Below are 26,189 nucleotides of genomic sequence, written 5' to 3' on the forward strand. Positions count from 1 at the left end.
CCTTGAACTCTTATGGATTATCAGAACACACACACATACAGGCACAAATTGAAACTATTTTACTTTAAATAGCAACCTTCATGAACTAGAATTATGGCTTCTTCTTCAGCGCATATTTAATTCCTAGCACACCTATAGCATAGAATAGATGTTCAATAAATGTTTGCTGAGGGCTGGGGATTTAACTCAGTGATAGAGAACTTGCCTAGCATGTGTAAGGCCCTGGGTTCAATCCCCAGCATGGGGGGAAAAAAAGTTTGCTGAATGATCTCACACATCAGGATTGGTGTTCACTAACTTTCCACACTAATGGGCAAAATGACTAGGAGTAGATTTGTTTTCCAAAGGAGTAATAATATAAAGATGTTCTTAGCCTCCAAAACAATAAATGATTTTATCAGAGATGTTCAAACCAGTTGTTTCTGGCTAATTTGAGTGAAACGAAAATTTGCTCAGACCTGATTAATTATCCCCCACCCCTCATTTGATTAAAGGCAACAATCACAAAGTTTTCTTTAATTTAGTACCAAGGAAGCCTACTAAAGATATATTACATAGGTATTTTTCATTATGGCTTCCCTAACTATGTTGCAAAGTGTACATTTCCTAAACGCTCATCATCTGGCTGGAAACTCAATATATGGCTTAGAGTCTGGGGATGGAGATAAAGAAGAGGCAGTATTCAGGATGGCGGTGTGGCTCAATGGTTGAGCACCTGCTTAGTATGCACAAATCTATGGGTCTGAGCCCCAGCATCACTTAAAAATTGTTAATTAAAAAAAAAATAGAAGGGAGAGAGGAAAAAGGGATAGCACTTTTAGGAAATTTTTATTAGCCATACTATACTGAGCTACCTCCAATTAATGAAGTAATGGCATAATTGACATTTAGTAAACACAAGGCTTAAAATCCAACACAAAGCCCGTAACAATATCTCATAATCAGAATATCATAAGAACCTGGACTTCTTTGGGAGGTGCTGATAAAAGAGACTATGTTATGCACCTGCATGCATATGTGTTTGGGACTCTGTGATCAGGAAGGCTCATATTTCCACACATTACCAGACATCTGATTTAGAACATGTACAAAAGCGGGAGCAGGAGGGAAGGAGTCCAGGAAGTCAATACACCTTAGAAGCTTGGCGTGTCTTTACTGTGCCTGCCTCCCTGGGGTCCCTTCGCTTTCCATTCAGAGTCCACTCTATAGCCTGTGCTTTGTTTCCAAGGAAGTCTGCGAGAGGCATCATTTCCACCTGTACACTGCCCCAATCCTGTACAACTTCCTCCTTTTGATAAATCCCCTAGATGCTGCCTATAAATTCAAAGAATTTCAAATATCAACAGAAACCCCTATCCTCAGCCCCAGAACTTCGTTCTGAACAGCTGTTGTTTACGAGGGTTCAGACTGAGAGCTGCCAGACTTGCTCTGCAACCTCGACTTCAGCTCAAGGCTGCCAGAGAGATGTCTGAATTTCATGCAAGGATGCCCTTTCTCCACTGCTTAAGCAGAAATTGGCAAACACAGCTCAGCATCCTCGATGATAATCCTAGTTTGTTCGATTCATTTTCTAATCTGGGTTCTTTCACCAGCTGTACCCAAAATATGTTAGGAAGCAGATCTGGGGCTGATTCATCCTCCCTGAATTGAAAACCTCAGGAGCAATGACAGGAGGGAGGTAGAAGCAGGAGCTAGCAGAAAAAAAAAAATGATCCTGAAAAATCCAAACCTTACTTTTTCTCATTCTCCCTAAATCCTTCATTAACACTGAGCCCTTCTCATATGACTCTGTTTCTCCTCACAGCGTGATACTTTGGTGCAGTGTAAGAATTAGATATTAAAGTCTTTACTTCAATTAACAGGGGACCAAATCTAATTGAGAACATCAACCGTGCTATCTTTTATCTTTCCGATTGAGCCAAGCATGAGTTCTTCCTGAGGACTCCACCTTCCCTGGCTTCCCAGGAATTACTGGAACCTCTTTTAAATGGGGTCCTATTTTTAGATTCATGTGCGCCTGTATTCTTATTATTCTCTCTCAGCCTGCCTGATTTTTCCCATTTCAATGACAAAAGTCTGTACAGAAGAGACGGTATTCTCCTCTTATCTTCTAAACCCTCCCACTCAAAACAGTCAGCTCCCAATAAGATGACACGCTTTGGCCTCTAAAAAAGAACTAAATCAAAGACAATTCATTTAATTGGCCACAAATTCCTAAGAATTAAAGACTCCGAGAACCAGCCACACATTGCTTCCGGTGTCTGTCATAGAATTATTATGGGGCTCACAGGAGCAGAGAAAATGAATACTATACACTCCCCACACCCCAGCACAAGGGACATGCTCAACACTATCTTTACACCATGGAGCTGAAAGCCTGCTGGCATTCTACTGCCAGATCCTAGGAGACACAGGAAGCCTCAGGAGTCCCCAACATCCTCCCAATTGCTCATAAAAGCATGTTTTGCTTCTGCAATTCCTTCAATATTCCCTAACCTAAAATGATGAGATAAGGCCACTTGTGCAGAAGCTTGGGAGCTTTTGTTTGGCCTCATGAAACCAACAACCCAGTATATCACATTCTGTTGTGCCCATGGGTGAGGCTTATACTACAGTGGCCTGCTGATCTCAATGGCAGACATTACAGGAGGCTCAACAGGTCTGGCCTTCTTTGACTGAGTTGTACTATATCTTTATATAAACACCACTAATTTGGCAAGAGGGCTAACTATTGATTCCAAGAGGACAAGGAAACCAGAGGGTGGCTGTATGACAAATTTCCCCCTTTTGATAATAATGAGGCTAAATTAAAAGTAACATACCAGAAATACCAGAGTTGAACTATATGACACCTTGAAAGACAAAACATACAACTGCTGAGTTTTTAATAGGGACTGGCATATAATTATTTAGAGTCACAAAATTGAGTATGACCTGTCCAAGGGATCCATACCATAAAATTCAGGAGAGTGGATGAGTTTGTCATTCCAATGGGCCCACAGGGGTCTCTAAGAAAAATGGAGATGGACATATTACCTAGCCAGGCTTAGGAAAGGTTAACTCTAAACTGAAAATAACTAATGAATCTAATGTTTTACCTACCTTAGCTATGCTCATTCTCTACTCCTGGGGATGAGAGTAAGTATTGCTACTATGTACATTTACCAAGTGCCAAGTGCTGTCCTAAGGTTTTCACATACATTAATCCACTTAATCAGCATAAAAACCCCGTGAGGCAGGTTCTGTTATTATCATCAATTTGCAAATGAAGAAACTGAGGTGATAAAGAACCTTCATCTGCAGTAACATAGTAAATATTGAAATCTAGGATCATGAACCTAAGAAATCTGGTTCCAGAAACTGTGACCTTAACTATCATGCTACTCCTTTCAGTATTGATTTTTTTTTTTTAATACCAGGGATTGAAACTAGAGGTGTTTAACCACTGAACCATATTCCCATCCCTTTTTATTTTTTATTTTCAGACAGGGTCTCACTAAGTTGCTAAGTTGCTGAGGCTGGCCTAGAACTTACGATCCTCCTGCCTCAGCCTCCTGACATTCCACTGCCAGATCTTAGGAGACACAGAAAGCCTCATGAGTTCCCAACATCCTCCCAATTGCTCATAAAAGCATGTTTTGCTTCTTCCTGGCCTTCTATCATTCCCTAACCTAAAATGATGAGATGAGGCTACTGGCATAAAGCCTCTGGGATTACAGGCATGAGTCACCAAGCCCGGCTCACAGTGTTGATATATCAGCTACCTTTTATTCAGTGTCTATTAAGTTATAGGGATCAGACTGATGCTTTACATACATGATATCTAATTCTTAGCATGACATTTCAAGGTAAGTATTACTATCCACATTTCATAGATGAGAAAACAGAGGCTTAAGGCAACACACTCAAGGTCACACAGCTATGAGTGGAAGAGACAGGTTTCAGACTCAAGTCTGTCTGGCTCAAAACTCTGAGCTCTTTCTACTAAGTCACGAAGTTTCCCAAGGAGCTTTCAACTGGATCTTTCTTTGTTCTAAAGACTGTCTACCACCCTGTACTGCTGATCCACAAACTGTTTTCTTGTGTGTCTTTCCTCTGACTTTTTACCCATGTGTGAGGAGCCCTCCCAACTCTTCCTTCAAAAAAGACCCAACCACCACCAAAGGTTCTATGCAGCCTGGGCCAGTGAAAAACACACCAAGGGACCGTTTGTTAGTTTCTCAATAAGAGTAGGTTGAGCCACGGGGAAGGGAGGCCAAACTTTGCTCAATTCCAGATGCTACATCTGGGCAAAACCCTCCCAGAGGGAACAAACAGCTTCCAAATATGTCCAAAATGAATGAATGACACACTGGACCCAGCAAGTCAGGGGTTCTCCTTTCTGGTAATTTCATGCTTCTTCTTACTTCTCCTCTTAAGGTCATCCCATACTCAAAAAGAGGAACTTTCTGGTCTTCCACCCTGTTCTGATTTGCAACCACAGCTATAACATTCTCCATAGCCAATTGACTCTGTGCTTTTCAACCCAGAGCTATCCCGTGAGACTGGTGAACAACTCTGAACTCAACTCCAGAGAAGGAATCCATCAGCAGTAGGTGTCATAAATGCTGATACTGTGCAAGTTCAAATACTGGGCCTAAGACCAAGAACACGGACTCTACAATAATTTCTCTTTAATTAATTGTGGCTAACCTCCCACTGAAAGGAGTATTGCAGGTTGAATGTCTACAAGATTCTTGAGATAGATAAGTCCTATTCCCCCAAATCCCAACAATAATACAACTCATGAACAAATAATTAAGCAGATTTATTTTTCATTGTACCCCCTTAATATACTGTTAATTTAAAATTGATGAGAATAGGACATTATCTTGTTCTTTCTATTCCCAGAACCTAGATCGATATCTAGTACATAATTAGGTCCCAAAAATGTGTGCTGAATAAATCACTATAAATATATATGTTTTTAAATTCCTCTCTACTCTCTGAAATCTGAATAAAACTGACAATACAAAGGAAATCTCCCCCTTTTTCTTTCTGAGTTTCTTCACTGTTGGAAATTACAAACATTTTCAGTCTCAAATATCACCTCTTTAAAACTACCCAAATCTCTTCCAACAATCCTGACCTCTCTTTAAGCACTGCATATAGCTGTTCATTTTCTGTCAATTACTAAAAACACTTGCTTCAATATCCTCCATGCATTTTAAAACTTAACTTCCAAAAACCAAATTTCTCATACCCTAGTCCTTCAAAACCGATTCCTTCTTCTCACTTCTGTATTTCTGTTAAGGTACCATTAATTTACTAGGCACTAAAATCTAAAAATAAATTCCCTGGATCTCTTTCTTTTGTGTTTCTAAGCTCACTGAAATCTGAATCCCATCAGTCAGCAATTCCTGGAGGTGCTTCCTACACCAGGTGCTGTCCATCTGTCTCTAGACTGTAAGCTCCAGGAGTGCAGAGAGCAGTATCTGTCTTGCCTGGCATGTGTCTGGCACAGGGTCAGAGCATAATACATATTCACTAAGAGGACGTAAGGATAAATTCCTATTATTTCCATTCCTACCATCCTACCCTAATTTAGATCCTTATTATCTACTGCCATAACTGGTTTTCCTGTCTCAAATTTCTTGTCACTTAGCAAACTATCACCAGGTTAATCTTCCTTAAGTAGAGTTCATACCTAAGCCTGGACAATAAGTTATTCAAAGTTTCAATGCTTTCCGGTGTCCACGACATAGGACCAGATCTCTCAGTCAAGAGCCAGGGCTTTGCATGATGTACCTCCCTGTGCCCAATTCCTCCATATCCACTTGTACCCCAGCCAAACCAGTGTAGTCCTAATACCCCAAAGAGCTGTGAATTTTCCTCCAGCTGTGCCCCTTGTGTCCAGAACAACTTCCCCTGCCTTTCTTTCCATCTATCAAGATCCTGTTCTCATGAAAATTGAAGGGAGATCTGAGGAATAGAAGAAAGGGATGAAGGGGAAGGAGGACACTGTTTCTCACTGTTTCTCTGGCACAAAAAAGAGAAAGATGGGATCACGGGTCAAGCTTTGCCATGGGAAATACTGGGGAATGATACTGACCAAATTATATTGTAATATTGTGCGCATGCATGAATACTTAACAACAAATCCCACCATTATGTACAACAATAGTGCACCCATAAAAACATGTGAGGGGAAAAAAGAGATCCTATCTGTCTTCTTCTGAGCCTGGATCAAATCCCATTTCCTAGCTGAAGTTTCCTGATCACAGCAACTATGCATCCTTTCTTCGGTAGCACGTACTTGATGCTACCACATATAGCCTTACACTGAAGATTTGTGTTCTTGCATTCAGATATGATTTCTTCCTGATTTAGTAACAAATCTGAATGGGAAAGAACCACTATTTTTACTTCTGTGACTCCCTCCTATAAGAATATAGAATAAGACCTTTAAAATGTTCAACAAATATTTGTTGAGGAGAAGGAAAAGCAGGAGAAAGAAAAGATGTTGACAGTGGGTTATCAAATAGCATGAGACCTCTGCAAGGAACACAGCAGGAGAGCAACATAGAAGTATTTCTCTAAAAATGCAATAGAAAAAAAAAAAGCTACCTCAAAATAAAACAAAGAAATGAGCTATTAAAAGTAAGAGATCAAAACCAAGTGAGCTGTCTGAAAGGTAATTTACAGCAAGTCTATGTAAAAAAGAAAAAAAAAAAAGCAACCAGTGCATTATCAATTAGAATCCTGCTGGGTAATATTAACACAGATTCCACTTAAAAGAGACAATCAAAGGCTCAGCAACAAATAGGAATACATTTATGCTCTTCAAGGAGCCAAAGAAATTGCAAGAACATTTTCCCTAGAAAGGCTTCCTACCCTCACATAATATTTTATCTCTGCTCTTAATCAAACAGGCTGACAGAATTTCAGACATTAACAGAGTCTCAAGGATGGGGAAGCCATGTTACCTATCTTAAAACAGAAGAAGGCAGAATTGAATAATTGGTACAGTTCTGTGTGCAGCATCTCTCACTGTTTCTCTGGGAGAGAAAGAGAGGGATGGGACCATTGGGTCAGGCTTTGCCGTGGAGTCGAAGCTGTGTGGGCTTTAATGAGGCTGTCTGCACTGAGCCAGTGTGGGAGAGGACAAAAGGTGAGCAGAAGCAAAGCAGAAGAAGCAGCAAAGCCAAAAGAGCGACAGGATAATGGTTTCCAGGGGAAGAAGTTGTTCAAGAGAAGATGAAAAAAAGCAGTTCAGCAACATTTGTCCCTCAATGCAGTCACTTAAAACTGCAACAGAATGCCCAACCTAACCCCGGATGAGAGGCTGCAATGGAAGCAGGGTGAGAAACTGGCCTGGAAAAGGGTGGTATGAGTCCATGTGGACTGCATTCAGCCCTGGTCAACCTGTCCCATCCCAAGTAGAATAATTTCCATGGCCCTGAGACGTGTCTGTCCAGAGCTGCTGCTGGCAGCTGCTCTCCTGGCAGCACAGAGAGACAAATTCATGGCATTGCTGGGCCAACAGCTGCTACAGCTCCGGGGGAGGTGATGAGTGCCCACTGAGATGCTCTGGGCAGAGAATGAACTATTCTGGGACCAGTCCTAGAGTCAGCAAAATCAAGGCTACAGTTTAATGGCTGAATGAAAATACAATTGCCACTCCAGAGATCCAGGAAACCAAGAGTCCTTTCTCTGGCCCAGCTTCTTGGACTTCAGTTGATTACTGCCCTCACATTTGGCTCCATTTTTTCTATTTCCAAGGACATGACTTGAGTTTTGGTCCACATTAACCTCACCACTGGGCAGCCATACCTTAATAACAGGTCTTCCTCCTCCAGTCTCTCCACTGCAATTGAGCATATGCATTGTTGTCATAGTAACCTTTCTAAAGCACATCCATCATTATGTGCCTTGCTCAAAAATTATCAATGGCTCCCCTATGCTGACAGAATAAAACCCAAACCCCATCACATGGTATTCATAAACCTCTGAAATCTCCAGAGTCCTACCAACTTTTCCGGGTTAATTTCACTATCATGTTGATGATTCTTGTTCTTCAACAAAGCAGGTAAATTGTCCACCTGCTTTGAGTTTTTTACACCTCTGGGCCTTTACTAACACCTTTCTGTCTAAAATGCTTCTTTCTCATTTCTTCATCCTCCTTTTACAACTTCTGCATTGTCTCAATTATAGGGAACTTATAAGATCAATACCTAGTATTGGCACTTTCATTTTTCCATTTCTTATACATTGAACTTCACCTTCATGAAGTTCTCCCTAGTCCTCCAACCAGAACAAAGCCCTTTATATGGCTGGGTGGCCATGTTCTTTTGTGCACCTGCCCTTTCACAGATCACAGATGAATATTGTGGCAGATACTGCTAACTGTTCTCCAATACATTTCCCCTACTTTTATATATTAATAGAAAACTCTGCTTTCTAATCACTCAGAGCAATAACTACATTTCCCAGCCTCCCTTGCAATTCAGCATAACCACGTGACCAAGTCTGGCCAGCAGGGTGTAAGCTGAAGGCATGTATGTGCCACTTCCAGACTGCATCTTTAAAGAATAGACATATTTTCCCTTTGCCCTGTTGCCTTTCCAGCTGGTTTGAATGGGGATATAGTGGCAGTGAGCCATCTTGAGTCATACAGACAAGGACAGCTCTCTGGAGACGGAAAAGGAGCCTGAAACAGTTCTGGATAGCTAACACTCAAACTATTACATGCAGAGAAAGGAAACCTCTATCATGTGCAAGTTATTACTCAGTGTCTGTTACAGCAGCTACGCTTATATGTTAACCAAATCAGACATACCTAAAATACCTTTCCTGTGACAAAAGGCCAAATTTTCTGTTGCCAAAAAATGTGTCAAGTATGGCCTGGTGGTGTCACTTGCCAAATGCCTGTTTGATTTCAACAGCAAGTGTCTCTATGCAGCAATGCTTGTACTATGCAAACACCTTGGTTACTCAACACAAAATGAGTGGAAAATGGAAAAATGAAAGTGTTATTTCCTAGTGTTGTATTGAGAAGTAGAGGACTCAACACATAAGACAAAGATAGAAATCAGCCACGGGGACTCTTCAGATGTTCAAGGGTTTAAGCAGGTAGGTTGTGGGTTTAATTGTGAAGAAAATATAAGGTACAAAATACTGAAAAATTATCAGGTGAAATATAATTCAGAATTTCACATATGTACTTATAATATTACAATCCACCTGCTCCACATAAAACTGCAGTTAGACTTTCACCTGTTTGACTTATCTTAAGGAATAAATCATGTATGAAAGTAGGGTGTTGACTGGATCTCTCTTATCCAGCTTCTTAGCATCTTGTCTATATTAAATGCACTTATATGTATGTATCAACTCTTTATTAGGCTGTACCATGTGAAATTGTTATCACGTGACCACATTTGATCACTTAAAAACAGGAAATTAACAGATAGAAAGCTCCTGGGCTTGGGGATCACATCTTTGCATCTCTCATGATGCCTTATACATGAAATTATCGATAAGAAATCACTGGGAAGAACTTTTATCAGTCTTCTACTTGAAACATTTCTAGTTCCATCAGACAACACTATCCTACAGGTGTTCCATCTTTTTACCTGCCTGGTAAGGGGGAGAAAATCTAACTCTCTTTCTTTTGAGGTAAGAATTCCAAAGCTTATTTTAGTCTCCAAAGGAATCAGCACAGTGCACAGTACTCGGTAGGTTTATAAAAAGGTATGTTGATTATGTAGACTAACTCAGACTAAGACCAGAGGGAAGTTATTGGTATAAACCACCATAATGTGATGGACAGAGGAGTGGAGAAGTCCCCCTCTTCTAGGTTCTCGTACCACCCTATACTTTTTCTTCCCTTAATACCTACCCCACTTTAAACTATATACCTAATGGAGTTATCTGATTAATGCCCATTTCCTCATTCTATTGTAAGTGCCTTATGGACGGGGTAGGGCTTATTCACTGCTATATCCCAAGGCATATAAAGGAGTTTAAGGAATACGCAATGGATTAGTTAAATGAATGTGTAAGAAGAACCTTGCCTGGATCCCACACTAGTCCCTACACTCACTCACCACCAAATATCCCTGTCTCCCCTCACCTGTTCATGCTGTTCTCTTTTTCTACAGAAATCTGCCTTTAAAATCTAACCTAAGTCCTACATGCTTCATAAAAACTCTCCTGAATATTCTAGATCCTGTATCTCTGAGATGTATTTCTGATCTTTTATCATATCTATGTCCTACAAAACACCAAAGATTTCTTAAGAACAGCATATTGCTTTATCCTCTGCTTCCTATATTCAAAATCCTTCTTTCCAACCAGATATGACCCCCTATGTATATATACAATACACTTCTGTTGTCTCTTCCAATACTTTGTTCAATACTGAACACAGAACTGGCTCTTAGTAAATATTCATTGGCTATATAAGAAAAAAATAACACAGGTACCAGCTTTATCAAAAGGGAATCAGTTTTCTTGAGTCTTGGGAAAAAAAAAAACCATCCTATTCCTTATATGTGATCTTAAAGCAAGTCGGACTTAGAGATTAACACATCTGTATCCTAATTTATAATTTATAAATGTACTTAAATGAGAATATGATATAATGCTAAAAATTAAATGCTATTTTAAACTTAGGAGGAGCTCACCAACCAAATAAATCCAACTTTAAACCATTTTCTAAAGCAAATGATTCCTCCCCCATGTCTTCATTTATCATATACTAAAATAATATTTTATTATCAGATGAATCTTTTATCTTTTTGTTTGTTTTTAATTTTTTTCCTGTTGAGATAGACATGTGACTCTTATCATAAAAAGAACAGAATTGGGGAAAGATGAGGGACTTTGATAGGAGAAAACATCTGGAGGAAAATCTTATTCTGGCTGGTATTGAGAGTGTCATACATTCTTCTCCATCTTAATTTCCATATTCATTGCTCAAAGCTGGCTTAAAGAGGATAATTTCTGCCTTCTATTATTTGGAGAATATAGAAGAATTTAAAATAGGGGGAATAATATAGACTTGGCATTAATTATTTTTTTAATATGACAATAGCTGATTTATTTATTAGGTATTAATTCTTAAAATTCTCATTCATTTACTCATTCCACAATATTTACTCAGCATCTATTTATACCACATATTCTGCTACACACAGTGGGACACTGAAAAATGAATCAAAACAAGATTGTGTAGTCCACTAAGAGAAGATGATACAGGTAGACTGTGCTGAATGTCCTAAGAATGAATAAAATGTTTTAAGAATTTAGTATATGGAGAATATTCTTTCTTCTGAGAGAATAACTAATGTTTCTTAGGGAGCAGTTTAGATGGGTCTCATGACTTGGGTATGACTTACACACACAGAGATGTGAAAAATGAGCTCATAAGCTCAATTAACAGATAGGAGCCGCCCATTGGAGTGAATGATCTTTTTGGCTAATGTATGCTGGACCAGAAACAAGAAACAAGGTGGAACATTAATTGAGCCAGATGTAGAGGGGCTTGAAGGACAAACCAAGAAGTGTGCCCTTTTGTGAATAGACAAGCACTTCTTCTATTCTTTTTTTTTAAATATTTGTAGTTGTAGATGGACACAATACCTTTATTTTATTTATTTAAATGTGGTGCTGAGATGGAACCCAGTGTCTCACATGTGCTAGGCAAGCACTCTACCAGTGAGCTACAACCCCAGCCCAAGAAGTATTTCCTGAATTTCAACAGACTCCCCAATCACCTGAGGATCTTCTAGAGTAAGTCTAGGGTGGGGCCTGAGGCCCTAAATTTCTAACAACCCAGATGATGCAGATGGAAGACCACACCACAGATGATAGGGAGTCATTAAAAGTTTTGCAACAGAAACTGTCTCATCCTCAGTTGTGGCTCAGTGGTAGAGCGCTTGCCTAGCATGTGTGAGGCACTGGGTTCAATCCTCAGTGTGTTCCAGTAATTCTAAATCTGATCATATCTGGACCAAGCAGATTGGAATGGGGAGAAGCTGTAGACTTTGAACCTCAATAGTGGCTCTTCACAGGATGGGAAGCTTTTACATCATCCTATTACCCAGGCCCCCCTCCTCAGATTCTCATTTAATTGTTCTAGAATAGGAGACCACACTCTAGAACTGCAAAAAGTTATCCAAAAAGGGCTGGGGTTGTGGTTCATGGTAGGTCACTTGCCCAGCATGTGTGAGGCCCTGGGTTTGATTTTCAGCACTGCATATAAATAAATGAATATTAAAAAAAAAGTTATCCAGGAAATTCTGAGATGCAGTCAGGTTTGAAAACCTCTGCTATGGATAACAGAGCAGGTATTGCAATCATTCAATCAAAAGATGATGCTCTAAACTAGAGAACAGCAATGTGAACAGAGTAAAGGGGTCAGGTGCATAAAAGATTGTAAATGTAGAAGGAATAGACCTTAGTAACTGCATAGATTTAGCTGTTTGGCTATATCATTCATTTCTTATGATTAAAAATGGTTTGATGAGGGCTGAGGCTATGGCTCAGTGGTAGAATGCTTGCCTAGCATGTGTGAGGCACTAGGTTCGATCCTCAGCACCACGTATAAATAAATGAATAAAATAAAGGTCCATACATATAAACATATTTTTTTAAAAAATGGTTTGATGAAATGGTTGAGTACAGAAACTGGACCCAGCCAGCCTATATTTCAATTCCAGCTCTACGACTTATTAGGGATATGTGTATGTGATCTGGATTAATTTTCTTAAACTCTTTATGTTTCAGCTTCCTCACATGTAAACAAGGAGTAATAACAATCCAAACAAATGAAATTATGTGCATTCAGTTAGCTGACATACATGCAAAGCCCTTAGAACCATGACTGACACATAGAAATGGCTATAAAAGTCTTTACTGGCCAGGTGCAGAAGCTGAGGAACATAAGTTCAACACCAGCCTCAGTAACTTAGTAAGAACCTGTCTCAAAATAAAAAGTAAAAAGGATGTGGACTTACTCAGCAGTAGAGCACACCTGAGTTCAATCCCTAGAACTACAAAAAAAGTTTACTGTTATTAGCATGGCTCATCCTCTAGTCAGATCTCTACAAGATGGAGAACTACACATTACATGTAAGATTAATGTGAAAAAGGGAAAGTCCTTGAGGCTTTTGATCAATTTGAAGTCATCGGCTCATGAATCCAACTGGATCTAAGTGGCATCTTCAGTCTCCCTCCACCCCAGATCCCACTCTCAAGGACTTTAAAAGCAAAGGTCATAACCATGGAGTCCATACTTGAATTGCTGGTCCTTGGTGCTACGTGTCTTAGCCAGGAAGCGCTCTGCCAGCTTTTCCAGGTTGCGGGAGTAGTCCATCTCAATCTCGGCCTTCTTCCGGAAGAAGTCCTGCAGGTCCTGCAACAGCTGCACCCGGAGCTCACACTGCTGGTCCAGGCATTTCATTTGCTCTGTGAGCTGAGCCCGGATCTCTGGCACAAAACAAAGGAAAACAGTCAGATGGACAGCCCTGAAACACATACTGCACACCCTGATCATTTTCTTGTTTCCTGTCCCCTGGGGAATTCAAAGCCCTTCATCAAAAAGCCTAAAGTCTAAACTGGCCATATAATGTGAGGCATATCCCCTAACTCCAACTCTTTATGGACCATTGATGAACACTGTGAATCAGAAATCTGCTGAATAATTTAGGAGAAATATTTATTGGACATAATAATATTCAGAGCTAAAATTATTAACCATTTTACTGAGTTTCTGACATAGTGCCAAAATTTGGATCCTCCTCTAGCAAAAGAGTCCAAATAAATTATTGACCTTATGAGGTAGGTACTACCATATTCCCATTTTAAAGATGAGAATACCAAGTCTTGAAGAAGACAAGCTAGTAAGTAGTAAATCAGGGGTTCAAACCCAGACAGACTAACTTTACTTTTCATACTTTTCCCCATCATTTCAAAATGTCTTTCAGCATCTTCATATACTAAGATGAGGGTCAGGATATTTTAATGGTGGTAGAAAGGGACCTGTCAAATGGTGACCATCAAGAACGAAACAAGCACCATGACTTCTGGGCAAGCAAACCATTCAACATCAATCATTTCATAGTTTTTAATGTCACAGGATGTAATTGGGAACTGGGGTATAACTAGCACTTGTGAAGCCCTGGGTCTGAACCCCAGCACCAAAATAAATAAATAGCTTTAAAAAAAAAAGAGTTGACTTGAAAGAGATCTTTTTCACAACAAATACCATTTATATCTCTGCTGCTTCATCCTCATGGAAGATGCCTCAGAGCAGCTGTTATGTCAGAGCTAGAAACATTACTGATTAAGCTCTAGCCTGGCAGATTTCTGGCTAGTCTGTCCTTGTACAGGGCTAGCACACACTGTCTCTGTGGAACTGCAGCAATGGCAGCTCCAAATGCAACCAGATCTGCCTTGAATGCAACACTGCATGTTTTACTGACAAGAGACCTGGCACTCCCGGGAAGCAGCCTGCCAACACCAGAGTGCTTTTCAGCCTGCAGCGTGGATCCTGCTGATGCTATGTCCCAAGCGCCATCTCAGTCAGAATGGAGCCATTTCTTTGATCCCTTCCCCCCATAGGCATGCTCAGCTCCAAGTATATTAGGATATGACGGTGAACTGCAAATAACTCAGTGGCAAATCTGGTACTGGGGTCATAATGCTAAAGCAACAAGGATGGGTAAGGGTGCAATTGGCTTTGCCTTGGCATAGCTTGGGAGCCATAATCTAGCCCCATCTTCATTTTGGTTTTCTGTTTCTATAGCTATCAGTATGCAACATACTCATATCTGATCCTTTGTGGGAGATCCGGCAGTTCATCCTCTTCATCCCCAGGCCTCCCCCTTGCCAACCACAACGTCACCCAGAACTACAGTAACCTCACCTGAACTGAAACTGAGCACCAGAGGATTGTTTCAAGCCAACAGAAGGCTGCACAGAAAAGCCACCTAGGTCATCACTCATCAAAGCTCTCTTGTTCTGTGTATTTTGGAGTCTGATTACAAGGGTACTAGGGGGAAAGATCTGCAGAGGTCATGTCAGGCACCTGGTTTTTGCCAGGGATTTCTGAGTCTCAAAGGTAAAGCCCTTGTCAAGACTGCTTCCTAGAGGCATCTGGCCCCCTTCTGTCTTAAAGAAAAGCTAGCAGTGGTAGCCATGCAGCAAGCAGACTAGGTAGAGGTAGCATCCAAAAGACTCCTTGATAGTCCTTAGAACTTGTTCCTTACCTAAGAACTACCTATTAAGGTAAAATGGCTCTCTGGATACCTAATCAGAAGCAAAGGTACAAGGGGAAATGGAAGGGGAGTGAGGCTGTTAGGCCCCTGAGGGTCACCTATGTTTCACCCAAAACTTTGCTTCAGTAATCTCACTAACTAAGGGTAGGAAGGAACATAACAGATTGTTCTAGAAACTCTAGGCAAAGTCCTATGATACCCATGAAGTTCCAGAAGTAGGCTACTCCAGGGCTGTTCTGTCCAAGGACCAAGCACATCATAGGGGACCTCTAAGACGTGTGAATTAGTCTAAGACACCCACTAAGCACACCTAGCCAGTTGGATTCCCACCCTGACTTTCTCAGTGAGTGGGCAGCATAGCACAAACTGCAGCCCATCCTCAGGCACCCTCTCTGGACACTTCTGGGAAGGGTGACTGTGTTTACTGGACACATTATATAAACTTGCATATACATTATCTCATTTAATTCTCAAGCCTAATCTATAAGGTATCTCTAATTATCCCAACTGCTCAGAAGAGGAAACTGAAATTAAGAATCAGTGAGTAATATACTAAAGGTTCACATAATTAGGCACATGGCTAAAACTAAATTAATGTTTGTCTGACTTATCAAAGAGCTTGATGATGGGGCAGAGAAACAAAAGAAATAGAGCCCCAGCGTGGAGTCTCTATAGTCATTTCTGGGTAAGTCTAGGACTATGGCTCTTGGCCCTAGATTATCACCTTCCCCACCTACCAGTTGAGGGGTAATTCGGAATCCCAGCATCGAGTGTGCAGTAGTCCATGAACTCATGAGCTAGCCCATATTTTGACTAATCCACAAATGGATTGGATCCCTTCCATGCTTCTTCCTTCCAGGACAGCTTTGAAGGAAGTGCTTTTCTTGTCCTGTGGTGTGTCAGTATGTCCAGAGGACAGAGAAAGGAAGAAAGCGATATCCACACCCCAATTCAGGAAAAGAAGAGGCTCTGCTAATAGATAGCACCTGCCACTGTGACTTATGTGTGATATGACACCACTGAGCATCTTCCCTCCCCCACAATTCCCCTCGAAGGAGAAGCCCCCTTTGCTACTGGCCTCAGAACATCCACACAGCAAAATTAAGGGACACTCGAGCAACCCCCACTCCAAGGCCTACAGCTCCAAGACAGAACGGCTGTTCTATCCCAAGCAGAATGTGTCACTTCAGGCTTTGCTGCTGCCACTACTATTGCTGCTGTTGCGAAGACAAACAATGGTCCCCAAGAAGGCAGCTGTGCCAGCCCCAGTCCTCTGTCCATGTATATAAGGGGCAGAAAACAATAGGCCACTGAATGCCAACACGCCTGGGCCGTGTGCCCAGACTAGAGGCCACTCTGCACCCTGGCCTACCAACAAGCCACAGGGGCAGAAAGAAGAAAGGGGCAATTTATAAAAACATGCAGGAATGCCTCCCAGTTCCCTTGTGTGCTCAGGCAAGTATGCACGTGCACATGTGTGCACACTCCAAGACACACGGCTCACACCACCCACACTGTGCTTCACCACGCCAGTTCAAGAAGGCTTTCCAAATCCACTTCACAGTTGGATGAGAAGTCCTAAGAGCTGCAGGGATGATGGGGCCCTTGGAAGTTCTTTTCCTAGAATTGCATGGGAAAATATCAAGCTTTTACCTTCTATAAGCAGCTGTGTCTTGGGAATATGAAAAATTCCCCCAGCACCAACTACCTGGAGTCCCATGCCAAAAATGACCCAATAGAGCCTATTTGTTCAGTAAATCTTACTGACCCATCCTGTATGACAGGTACTAGATGATGGTGACAAAAGAGAACAAGACAGTGTCGAAGCCCTATCCCAATGAAACATGGCTTGACAAAGGAGAAAGACAAGAAAGCAAAGAAAGTCTTGTTTTTGCTTTGAATATTCTTTACTATAACAAAGTTCCAACCCGAAGACCTAAGATTTAAATATCATCAACAGCAGAAAGAAAAGAAATAAAGCAAAAACCTCCTTCTTGCCAGGCATGGTGTCACATGCCTGTAATCCCAGCGGCTCGGGAGGCTGAGTGAGGCAGGAGGATCACGAGTTCAAAGCCAGACTCAGCAATGGTGTGACACCAAGCAACTCAGTGAGACCCTGACTCTAAATAAAATACAAAATAGGGCTGGAGATGTGGCTCGGTGGTTGAGAGCTCCTGAATTCAATCCCCAGTACAAAATAAAAACAAAAAACTCCCTCTCTCCAAAGTCTAGTGCCCTCTCTTTATTCTGGTTCTTTTTTTTTTTTTTTTTTTTTTTTTTTTTNTTCTTGTTTTTTTTTTTTTTTTTTTTTTGTCTATTTATTTGTTTTATTTTTCAAATAATATCCGAATAAAAATTTAGGTTCATTTGCAAGAGGCACCAAAGATTTTTAAACAGGTTTCTTGAGAATGCGAGTTGACCTTTGATTGATGTTTCATTCAAAGAATTCAAGTCAAAATTTAACCTCATTATTTTGCAATTAAGATAATCGTGTTGGTTACACAACCTAATGAATATACTAAAAAACACTGTGCTGCACACTTTAAAAAGAATAAATTGCATAGTATATGGTTTATATTTCACTAAAAAAATAGTTTTAGAACTTTGCACATTCTGTTGAGTACCATCCTGCCAACTAAAGGGGAAATGGCCCCAATAAACAGGCACTGAAAGGAGGAAGGATTCTTGGTTTCTATTTCTCCATTCCAATGAGTTAGATCAGTTCAGCATTGAATATTTCTAAAGAAATCTTGAAAGCTGCCCCTCTGGACAACAGGCTTGACAATGACATTGAACTCCACTGGCAGGCAGATCACCATTCCATCATTTCCAAAGGGTGTCCGATCAAAACCTAACAAGGGGTGTTTGTGCATGGTTCCAACCCAGGTTCAGCAGACACACCCAATAAAGCTTCCCTTGGGGACTTCGGCCTCTTTGTCCATACTTGGCCACAGCTGATATCCTAAATACACCTGTCCTGGGAATTTGAAGGAGGCTTATTTCATTTTTGGCAAGATACCAAAGGATCACAGCAAGGTTGCAACAGAAGAAAACCAGCCCTAATAGGATACTGATCATTTAACAAACACAGCCAGGGCCCTGACACACCAACAACCTTATAGCCTCTAAATTATAACACCTGCCAATGCAGGTGGCACCATCCTCTAAAAAACCCTCACTTCAGAGAACAACCAGGAAATCCCTAGGACTCCATGTGGGGGACTGTGTTCAGCCTACTGCTTTCAATCCTCAGAAATAAAGCTCATTTCTTTTCCCCTTCCAAAATTCATCTCCGCATTCAGGAATTTTTCTCTAAGTCATGAATCCCACATTTCTGAGGAGAAAATGAGGAAGGAGGGCATCCAGAAAAGTCACAGGCACGTTCTCCCCTTCACCTTGGTGTGCGGCACCTAGGGGTGGGGGCTGTGGCTCCCACAGGCTCTGTTGCCAGCATGGAGCATGAGATCAGCCCATGTTCTCCATTGGGAATCTGTTCTGACTGCCAGTCTTTTTCCACAAAATCTGTCTCACCTGCTTTTAGCCCTTTCACAAACACATGACATCACCTCAGCCATCTCAGGAATATTAATTCCTAGTACCTTTCCAGCAGTGTTATATAAGAAAACAACTGGGGCTTTCATCAGGCTCTACCCTTCATATCTCTTACCAAGATTTCTTATCACCACAGTAATCAGCCCCTCTGAAAACTGTCCCTTAGGAAACAAAATGCCAGAAGGCCCTGCCAAGTTTTGCTCTTCACCCTGCTGCTTTGCCTTTCTTCAAATTTAGTAATGGGAGGGTTCTTACAAACCCCTGATGGACAAATGCAAGAACCAAAACCCAGAGATGTGAAGAGAACTGACCAAGACCACACAGCTTTTTAGTTACAGATCTGATACTGGAACCCTAGTCACAGGGTTCCCAAGCCAATGTTCTTTCTTATTTACTATTGGAAACACTTAGAATACATTCCAAGTGTTCTGATAATACAATGACATAAGTATGTTTGTGGAGAAAAAACAAACAAACAAACAAAAACAAGGTGAAATAATAGTATAAATAAATGAGGTGTACACACAGTGACTCACTTTCAGTGACTGACACTATTATTTATCTGAGAGTAGTCAGTGTTCCAAGGAAAGGCCAGAGAGTTACTTTCAGTAAACTAGAAAACAGCAAATATTCTTCCTCAAAGATTGTGTCTGATAATGTTTTTCCTCATAATTACTGAAGAAGGAACAGACACATACTCACAGACATGAGATACTTCAAACAAGGAACTGATACCTCCAGAATAACTTTTCATTCCTTATATCTATGTCTTCCCCACTGTTGGTTCAAGGGCTTTTGGTAAAACCCATTCCCCTCCTCTGTCCTTTAAAGATGGTGGTCATTACTTCCAGGCCTTGGCTGGGAGCTAAAAGACCTGGTGACAATGAGAGTCTGAGACAGCTGCCACCATCTTGCCATCTGTGAGGGACAAGTCTGTTTGAAAATGCAGCTGGTCCAGAGAAACAGGGCTGAGAGAAGGGGAAAAGGAAATGTGAGTGCCTGAATTAAGTCATGGCCAGAAGCCAGCTCTATCCCTGGAACGTTTAGTCACACTAGCCAACTCATTCACGTTTTGTTTAATCTACTTTGCTTTGGGTTTTTGGTCACTTGCAAACAAAGAAGTCCTAAAGGATAAAGTGAGAGATTCTGAAGTATTCAGAAGTATAAAGATCTCTGTTCCAGAGGAACCTACAATTTACTTGTAAAGACACAATCAAAACATACATTTAAAAAATTTTTATAAATGTAATATAAAAGTTCATGTTATTGTATACTGTAAGCACATGAGATTAAGAATAAATACTATGAGGAACACTTCTAAGAGATAAGAAAGATCAGTGGGAACTAATATTACTGAAGCAAGGCTTCTTGAGGAAGGATCTACTTCTTGAGAGAAAGAAATTTATCTTTTTCGTTTCCTAATGTCTTCCTGGGACCCAAAACAATACCTGGCATAGACCAGGCCTCCAAATTTGTGAAGAAAAGAGAGGAAGGAAATAGAAGTCTGAACAAGTTCTCTGAGGATGAGTGGAAATTTTGTAAATGAAGGGTGAGGAAATAATATTGCAGAGGAAGATAAAACCTAAGCCAGGAGATAGGAATACCTGGACACTACTTCTTTTTGAGGTAGTGAGGATGGCCTGAGTAGAACACAGGATGACCAGGGGTCTTGGTGGCCGACAAAGGTGCCAGTGGAGGAGGAGCTGATCTAAAGGCGAGCAGAGTAGTTGGAATTCCAAGCAGCTGGAATGGTGCTAGGGAAAGTTTATGTCATGATGGAAATAATAAACAGATTCACGGAAGATCACCTTGAAGGAGGTCTGTGGCACAGGTCCCTAGGCCTTCCTAATCAAGACCTGGAGTAAGCATTCATGACCAATATGGACTAATGGTAGCCAGGTCAAGATGAGCAGAATACCATGAGTGGAAAATCCCTGCATGTATTCACATTGATCCTTGGCAATGATACATACTTTAGAGCTTGTGATCCTAAAAATAATGGTCCAAACCATCCTGTCCTATACGGTGGTGGGCACACTGGATGGATAAGAGAGACCCTTGGGTTCAAAGGTAAGAGAGTAATTTAGCAGGAGGGAAGGGTGGTGTGATCTGAGTCCTGGCCTTACTAGTTTTCCTTTTGACTACAGTTCTCTCTATTGGGGGGCAAATTTAAACATCTTCAAAACTGTCTGCCTTGTGCAGCAGAATTTCCCAAAGCTATATTAAAAAAAAAAAAAAAAAGACCCTCTCTCCCCTTACATGAACTCTGTGTTACCTAAAAACAATGCACACAGCTTTGGAGACAAAGTGACACCAGCTAGTGAGAAGGAGGAGGAGAAAAATGGCCCTATGAGTTTTCAAAGGACACTCAGTCATCCATTTACTTTCCAGCCCCCATGTGAAGGCAAAGAAAGCAACCCCATAAAGCCGATGAGGCGGGAGGGTGTGCAGGGGGCTAGCTCAATGAACTTTAATCATCGCGATTGCTCTGGCAGGCTGCCGTGGCTCTTTCAAGTGACTCAATAGCAAGTCAGAGAAAAAAGGCTCCCAGAAGAACAAGCTGCCACATCAAATGCCAAAGTAGTAATTTTAGCTCCTAGGCCTTGCCTGAGATGTTTAAGAAACAGAATTCCCAAGGTCCAAAATCTAGAATTAACTCGAACTACAAACTAAAGATGTGGAAGCAGAATATCAACAACTCCTCTGGGAAATAGCACCTAGTGGGATGTCCCCTACTCATGGATAGAAACAAGCTCCAAGTCAGTTCCCAAGGACCACAATAACCCACCAGCACACCCAGCAAATATTTATCTAACACCATCTCTGTGCAAAAATCTGGGTGACGAATCATTGGAACACACATGAATGTAAGACATTTATACAAGAAAATGTAAGACATTGTCTCACTCTCAAGGAACTTATAATCCAACTGGGGGAAAGGGAGAATAAATGCAAAAGGTACAGCAGTGGAACACTAGATCAAAATAATGGTCCCAGACTATGTTCAGAGAGGAGTATGGGCCTGAGTTAGTCTTGAGGCTTTGAGCTAGACAGTATTAAAGGGAAATGAGAGTGATGGGAAAAGAGCACTGGGGTTAGCAGAGCAAAGGTAAAGAGGCAGAAATGGGCAGATGACACTTAGCAGGCTCTGAGTGCAGCTCTGTGACTTGGAAATCCACACAGAAAGGTATGAAGAGAGACAGTCAAAAAGCAGGCCAAATCTGGGTACGGTGGCACATATACCTATAATCCAAGTGCTTGAGAGGCTGAGGCAGGAAGATCCCAAGTTCAAAGCCAGCCTCAGCAATTTAGTGAGACCCTGTCTCAAAATTAAAAAAAAAAAAAAAAAAAAAAAAAGTAAAAAGGGCTGGGGATGTGGCTCAGTGCTTAAATGCCCCTAGGTTCAATCAAAAAAGAAAAGAAAAGAAAAGAAAAAGCACGCCAGAGTTAGCAGAGAGGTCCCTGCAGGCTCCATGAGCAGAAGAGATACAAACACAGCCCAACAGGAAATTGAAACTGGACAAACCAAGAGTCTTAGAAATCCGAACAGCCCAAGGAGGATCAAAACCCAGGGAATTTCCTACCAAATAACTCCAGAAAAGACCAAATGCCAATTCAAACCAGTCCGCTCTATCAAAAGACAAGGGTAAACCATATGTTGCTCAGGGCACCAGCAAAAGCAGATGGAAAACAAACCAGATCCATACTAAAATCTAGTCCCTAAGTTCCTAGAGAGCTGGCACTGGAGGATGCATTTCATTTTGTGCAGGACCCCGCTTAACACTTAGTATTGGTAGATTGTTACCAGTTTCGTTCAATAAGCAAGGACCAAGAACCTACTACTAATTGTCAGAGAGGGAGACAAACAAAAATGAGTAAGGAGGACAAGACATTGACTTGACCTGTGAAAGGCCTATGAAGCACCCTGCTGGAAAAGGCAGTTTATTCTCCAGACTGGAGTTCTCAGGAGAGGTCAAGTCTGGAAATAGACATTTGGAAGTCATCATCAAGGAGATGGAGTTAGGAAGTTAACCATGAAAGTGAATGCAGCTGTCTGAAGACAGCACATAGAACGAAAGACAAAGTAGTCCCAGGCGTGGGGCGCCCCCATGTAGATGGACAGGGAAGAGGAGATAGAAAGTAGACGAAGAAAGCACACATGAAAAATGTCAATAACTGCAGGGTCTTTGAATGAGATGGCAGGCAAAGAGTTCTTAACTTGTGCAATTGAGGGTTTGTCATTATTGAGAAGCTACTCTGCCAGATCCAGTTTATATGTCCCTCCCACCCAAGTTGCACATACCTCCTCTTGCTGACCACCTGGAAAACTATGCACTCTGGCAGCTGCAATGGCTGTTCTGGTCCTTCATGCCATTGGTGGCTAGCCTGACAGTTTGTGGTCATGAGCATGTTCTGTATGCCTCCCAATCCCATCCCAGGGTTTCCCTGTTGCCACTGAGGCATGAGATTTGGAGGGATCTGTTCAGCCAGAAGCCACATGACTGATAATGTACAGGAACTGAAGCTCCATCAGGTCAAACTTCCACCAAAAGAATGGGAATTGATGAATTGAACCTTTTCCCTCTTTTCTAGTATACAGATGCAGAAGCTTCTCTGAGATGTCCCTCCAAGCCAAGCAAGCTTCCCTTGAAGCTAAGATCAGCTTCTAAGTAGTGCTTGATATTTGCTTTCCCTCTTTCCCTTTCTCTCCCCCATTTTCTTCTTATTCCTGCTGCCTTGGATTGTTCTCACAAATAAAGTATAAGTTTCATTTTCTAGGAAATCTGGACTAAGACATTTGTCATGTGCCAGGCACTGTCCTTGAGGCTGGGTAGACATTCCCTTCCTAGATGCAATTCTTATTGCAATGAAAGTACCTACTCAGCAGATCCTTGAGGTCATCCATTACTTTTCAAGAACTCAGTATATATGTTAAGTGATCAGTTGGTTTTAAAAACTGATTTAGTTTACTACAGTTGATCTTGTATAGAAAGGTAAACTTTCTCCATAAAAGTTACAGGCAGACACATCTTATATATTTAATAGTAATCACAAATGCCATTTATTAAGTGATCACTATGTGTCAAGCAAGCCTATATCAAGTCATTATTCAAGTATAAAGGTACATTATCTCAATCCTCAAAATACCCTGGGGAGATAAATTTGTAGTAAAGTAGAGTGGTTAAGAGCACAGATTCTGCCAAGTATGGTGGTGCTCGCCAGTAATCCCAGCATCTTCGGAGGCTGAGGCAGGAGGATTGCGCAGTTCAAAGCCAGCCTCAGCAAAAATAAGGTGCTAAGCAATTCAGTGAGACTCTGTCTCTAAATAAAATACAAAATAGGGCTGGGGATGTGGCTTAGTGGTTGAGTGCTCCTGAGTTCAATCCCCAGGTCCCCACCTGCCTCAAAAAGCACAGATTTTCTGCATTCCAAAAAACCTGAGTTTTAATTTGAGCTTTCCACCTGCTCTCAGTGTATCCTTGAATAAGACAATCTCTCTAGGTCTGTTTCATTAACTCTATAAAGTGGAGTTTGTAACACCAGTCACTCCACTGACTGTTATAAAGAGTAAAAGAAATAATATATATAAAATACTTACTATATGGCTGGTGTCTAGTAAGTCCCCTTTTAATTAAAAATCAACCATGATTCCTCCCACTTGACCCTAGATGTGTTGAATTCTAAATCAGTGCTCCTGACCACTCCTCCATATCATGTGTTTATCAAGCTAAGATGTGGTCCCATTTGACTCATTCATCCTGGAATTCTATAGATTCTAGGCTATTAGTTAATAAAGAGGATCCTTGAATTTATTAATAGAAAGCCCTCATTCTCACCGTCTTAACTCTGATTGTTTAAGTGTATGTGTTGGAATGGAGTGGAAAAGCAAACACCTTTTTATCATTTCTTCTTAAAGTCCATGCCATCGCTTAAAGATGAAATCATCTGGAGAGGTGGCAGAAAAAAAAAAATCAAACTAAGGAATCAAACTGGCTTAAAAATGCCAGATCCATCACATAACTAGCTGTGTGACCTTAGACAAGTCAGTGAACCTCAACTACTCCCTGTGCATCAATTTCTCTACCTGCAAAAAATTGACTATAATAATACCTATCTCTTAAAAGTTAAAATATTAACTTTCTATAAGTTAATATTTGTAAAGGTAATTAGAATAGTTCCACATATATATTGTAAGAATTAGACAAATTTTTGTTAAATATATAAATAAAATGTATCTCATGAGCTCTTTGTTCCTGAAGGTATAGAAAGTAATAGAAACTGAATAAACCAATTAGTGGCTTCTAGCTTTTGCAAGCCAAGCTAGTTCATACACACACACACACACACACACACACTGAAACAAAAATTTCATGAAAACAATATCCTTAGTATATGCCACAAACTCTGATATTAATTGCCTTTTAAAATGGTGGTTGTGGATCACTAATTTGATTTTATGATCTACTAAAAGGTTTTGGCCTGAAGTTTGAAAAGTTCTGCAATAAACCTCATGGCCACCAAAGGCAGAACTAGAACACAGTCTTCAAACCATTCAGCTCCTTCTTCATGGTTATTATTAAACTAGAGAGGGCCTAAGTTTCACTTCTTGGTAGAAAAAAAACTGCACATTCTGGATCCTCCCTCATTCCCTCCACAGTTCACGTGAGCACTAGAAATTCAGAGAGCACCAAGGAAACAGCAGGCACTTCCTGTGTGCACAACTCATGTTACTGTTGCCCAATCCAAAGCAATGCCATTCTGCATCTGGAAGAGTTCTGGGGCCTATTCTTTTGAGATTCATCTTCCTGGTTTTGAGGGCCAGCAACTATAGTCACCCACTGCACCTTTGGAGCAAAGAAGCTGCTGGTCTAACGCAACATAGCCATGTTATATAACTAGCAAGTGGATTATAACAAACTGGATGAACTTTATTAATGGTTATGATTTTTTTAAAGAGTTCTTATCTCTTAGAGATAAATACTGAAATATCTAAGGATGAATAATGTCTGATATTTGCTTCAAAATAACAGAAGAGTGGGAGTGGGTAGAGGATACAGCTGAAACAAGATTGCTATGAGCTGGTGATTTCTTGAAGCAGAGCAGTGGGTGAGTGGGAGTCCATAACATTATTCTCTTATGTATGTTTGACATTTTTCCTAATGAGAAGATTTTTAAAACCTAATTAATGGCATGCAGAAAAAGGCTTAAGAGAATCCAGAGTAAATGCAAAGGAATAAGATAAATGAGACAGAAAAACTTCCACAGAACTAAACTTATGAGTAAAAAAGGCACACCATACACTAGGAAAAGGTACATAGAAAACTCAACATCAAGACATATGATATTTAAGTTTTTTACTTTCAAAGATCAAGA

At 40.8% G+C, this 26,189-nt stretch overlaps 1 protein-coding gene across 8 annotated transcripts in view; it reads right to left on the bottom strand.

The window, feature by feature from the left end:
- Window positions 1-26,189, bottom strand: part of Srgap2 (SLIT-ROBO Rho GTPase activating protein 2) — a 242,435-nt gene that overhangs the window by 136,229 nt on the left and 80,017 nt on the right. For all 8 annotated transcript variants that reach the window (XM_048809527.1, XM_015483747.2, XM_015483746.2 and 5 more), the window contains exon 3: window positions 13,281-13,473. In XM_048809527.1, the coding sequence (XP_048665484.1) occupies window positions 13,281-13,473 (193 nt within the window). The remainder of the gene's footprint in view (window positions 1-13,280; window positions 13,474-26,189) is intronic.

This window comes from Marmota marmota, unplaced genomic scaffold (assembly GCF_001458135.2).
Source record: "Marmota marmota marmota unplaced genomic scaffold, marMar, whole genome shotgun sequence".
Classification (NCBI taxonomy): Eukaryota; Metazoa; Chordata; class Mammalia; order Rodentia; family Sciuridae; genus Marmota; species Marmota marmota.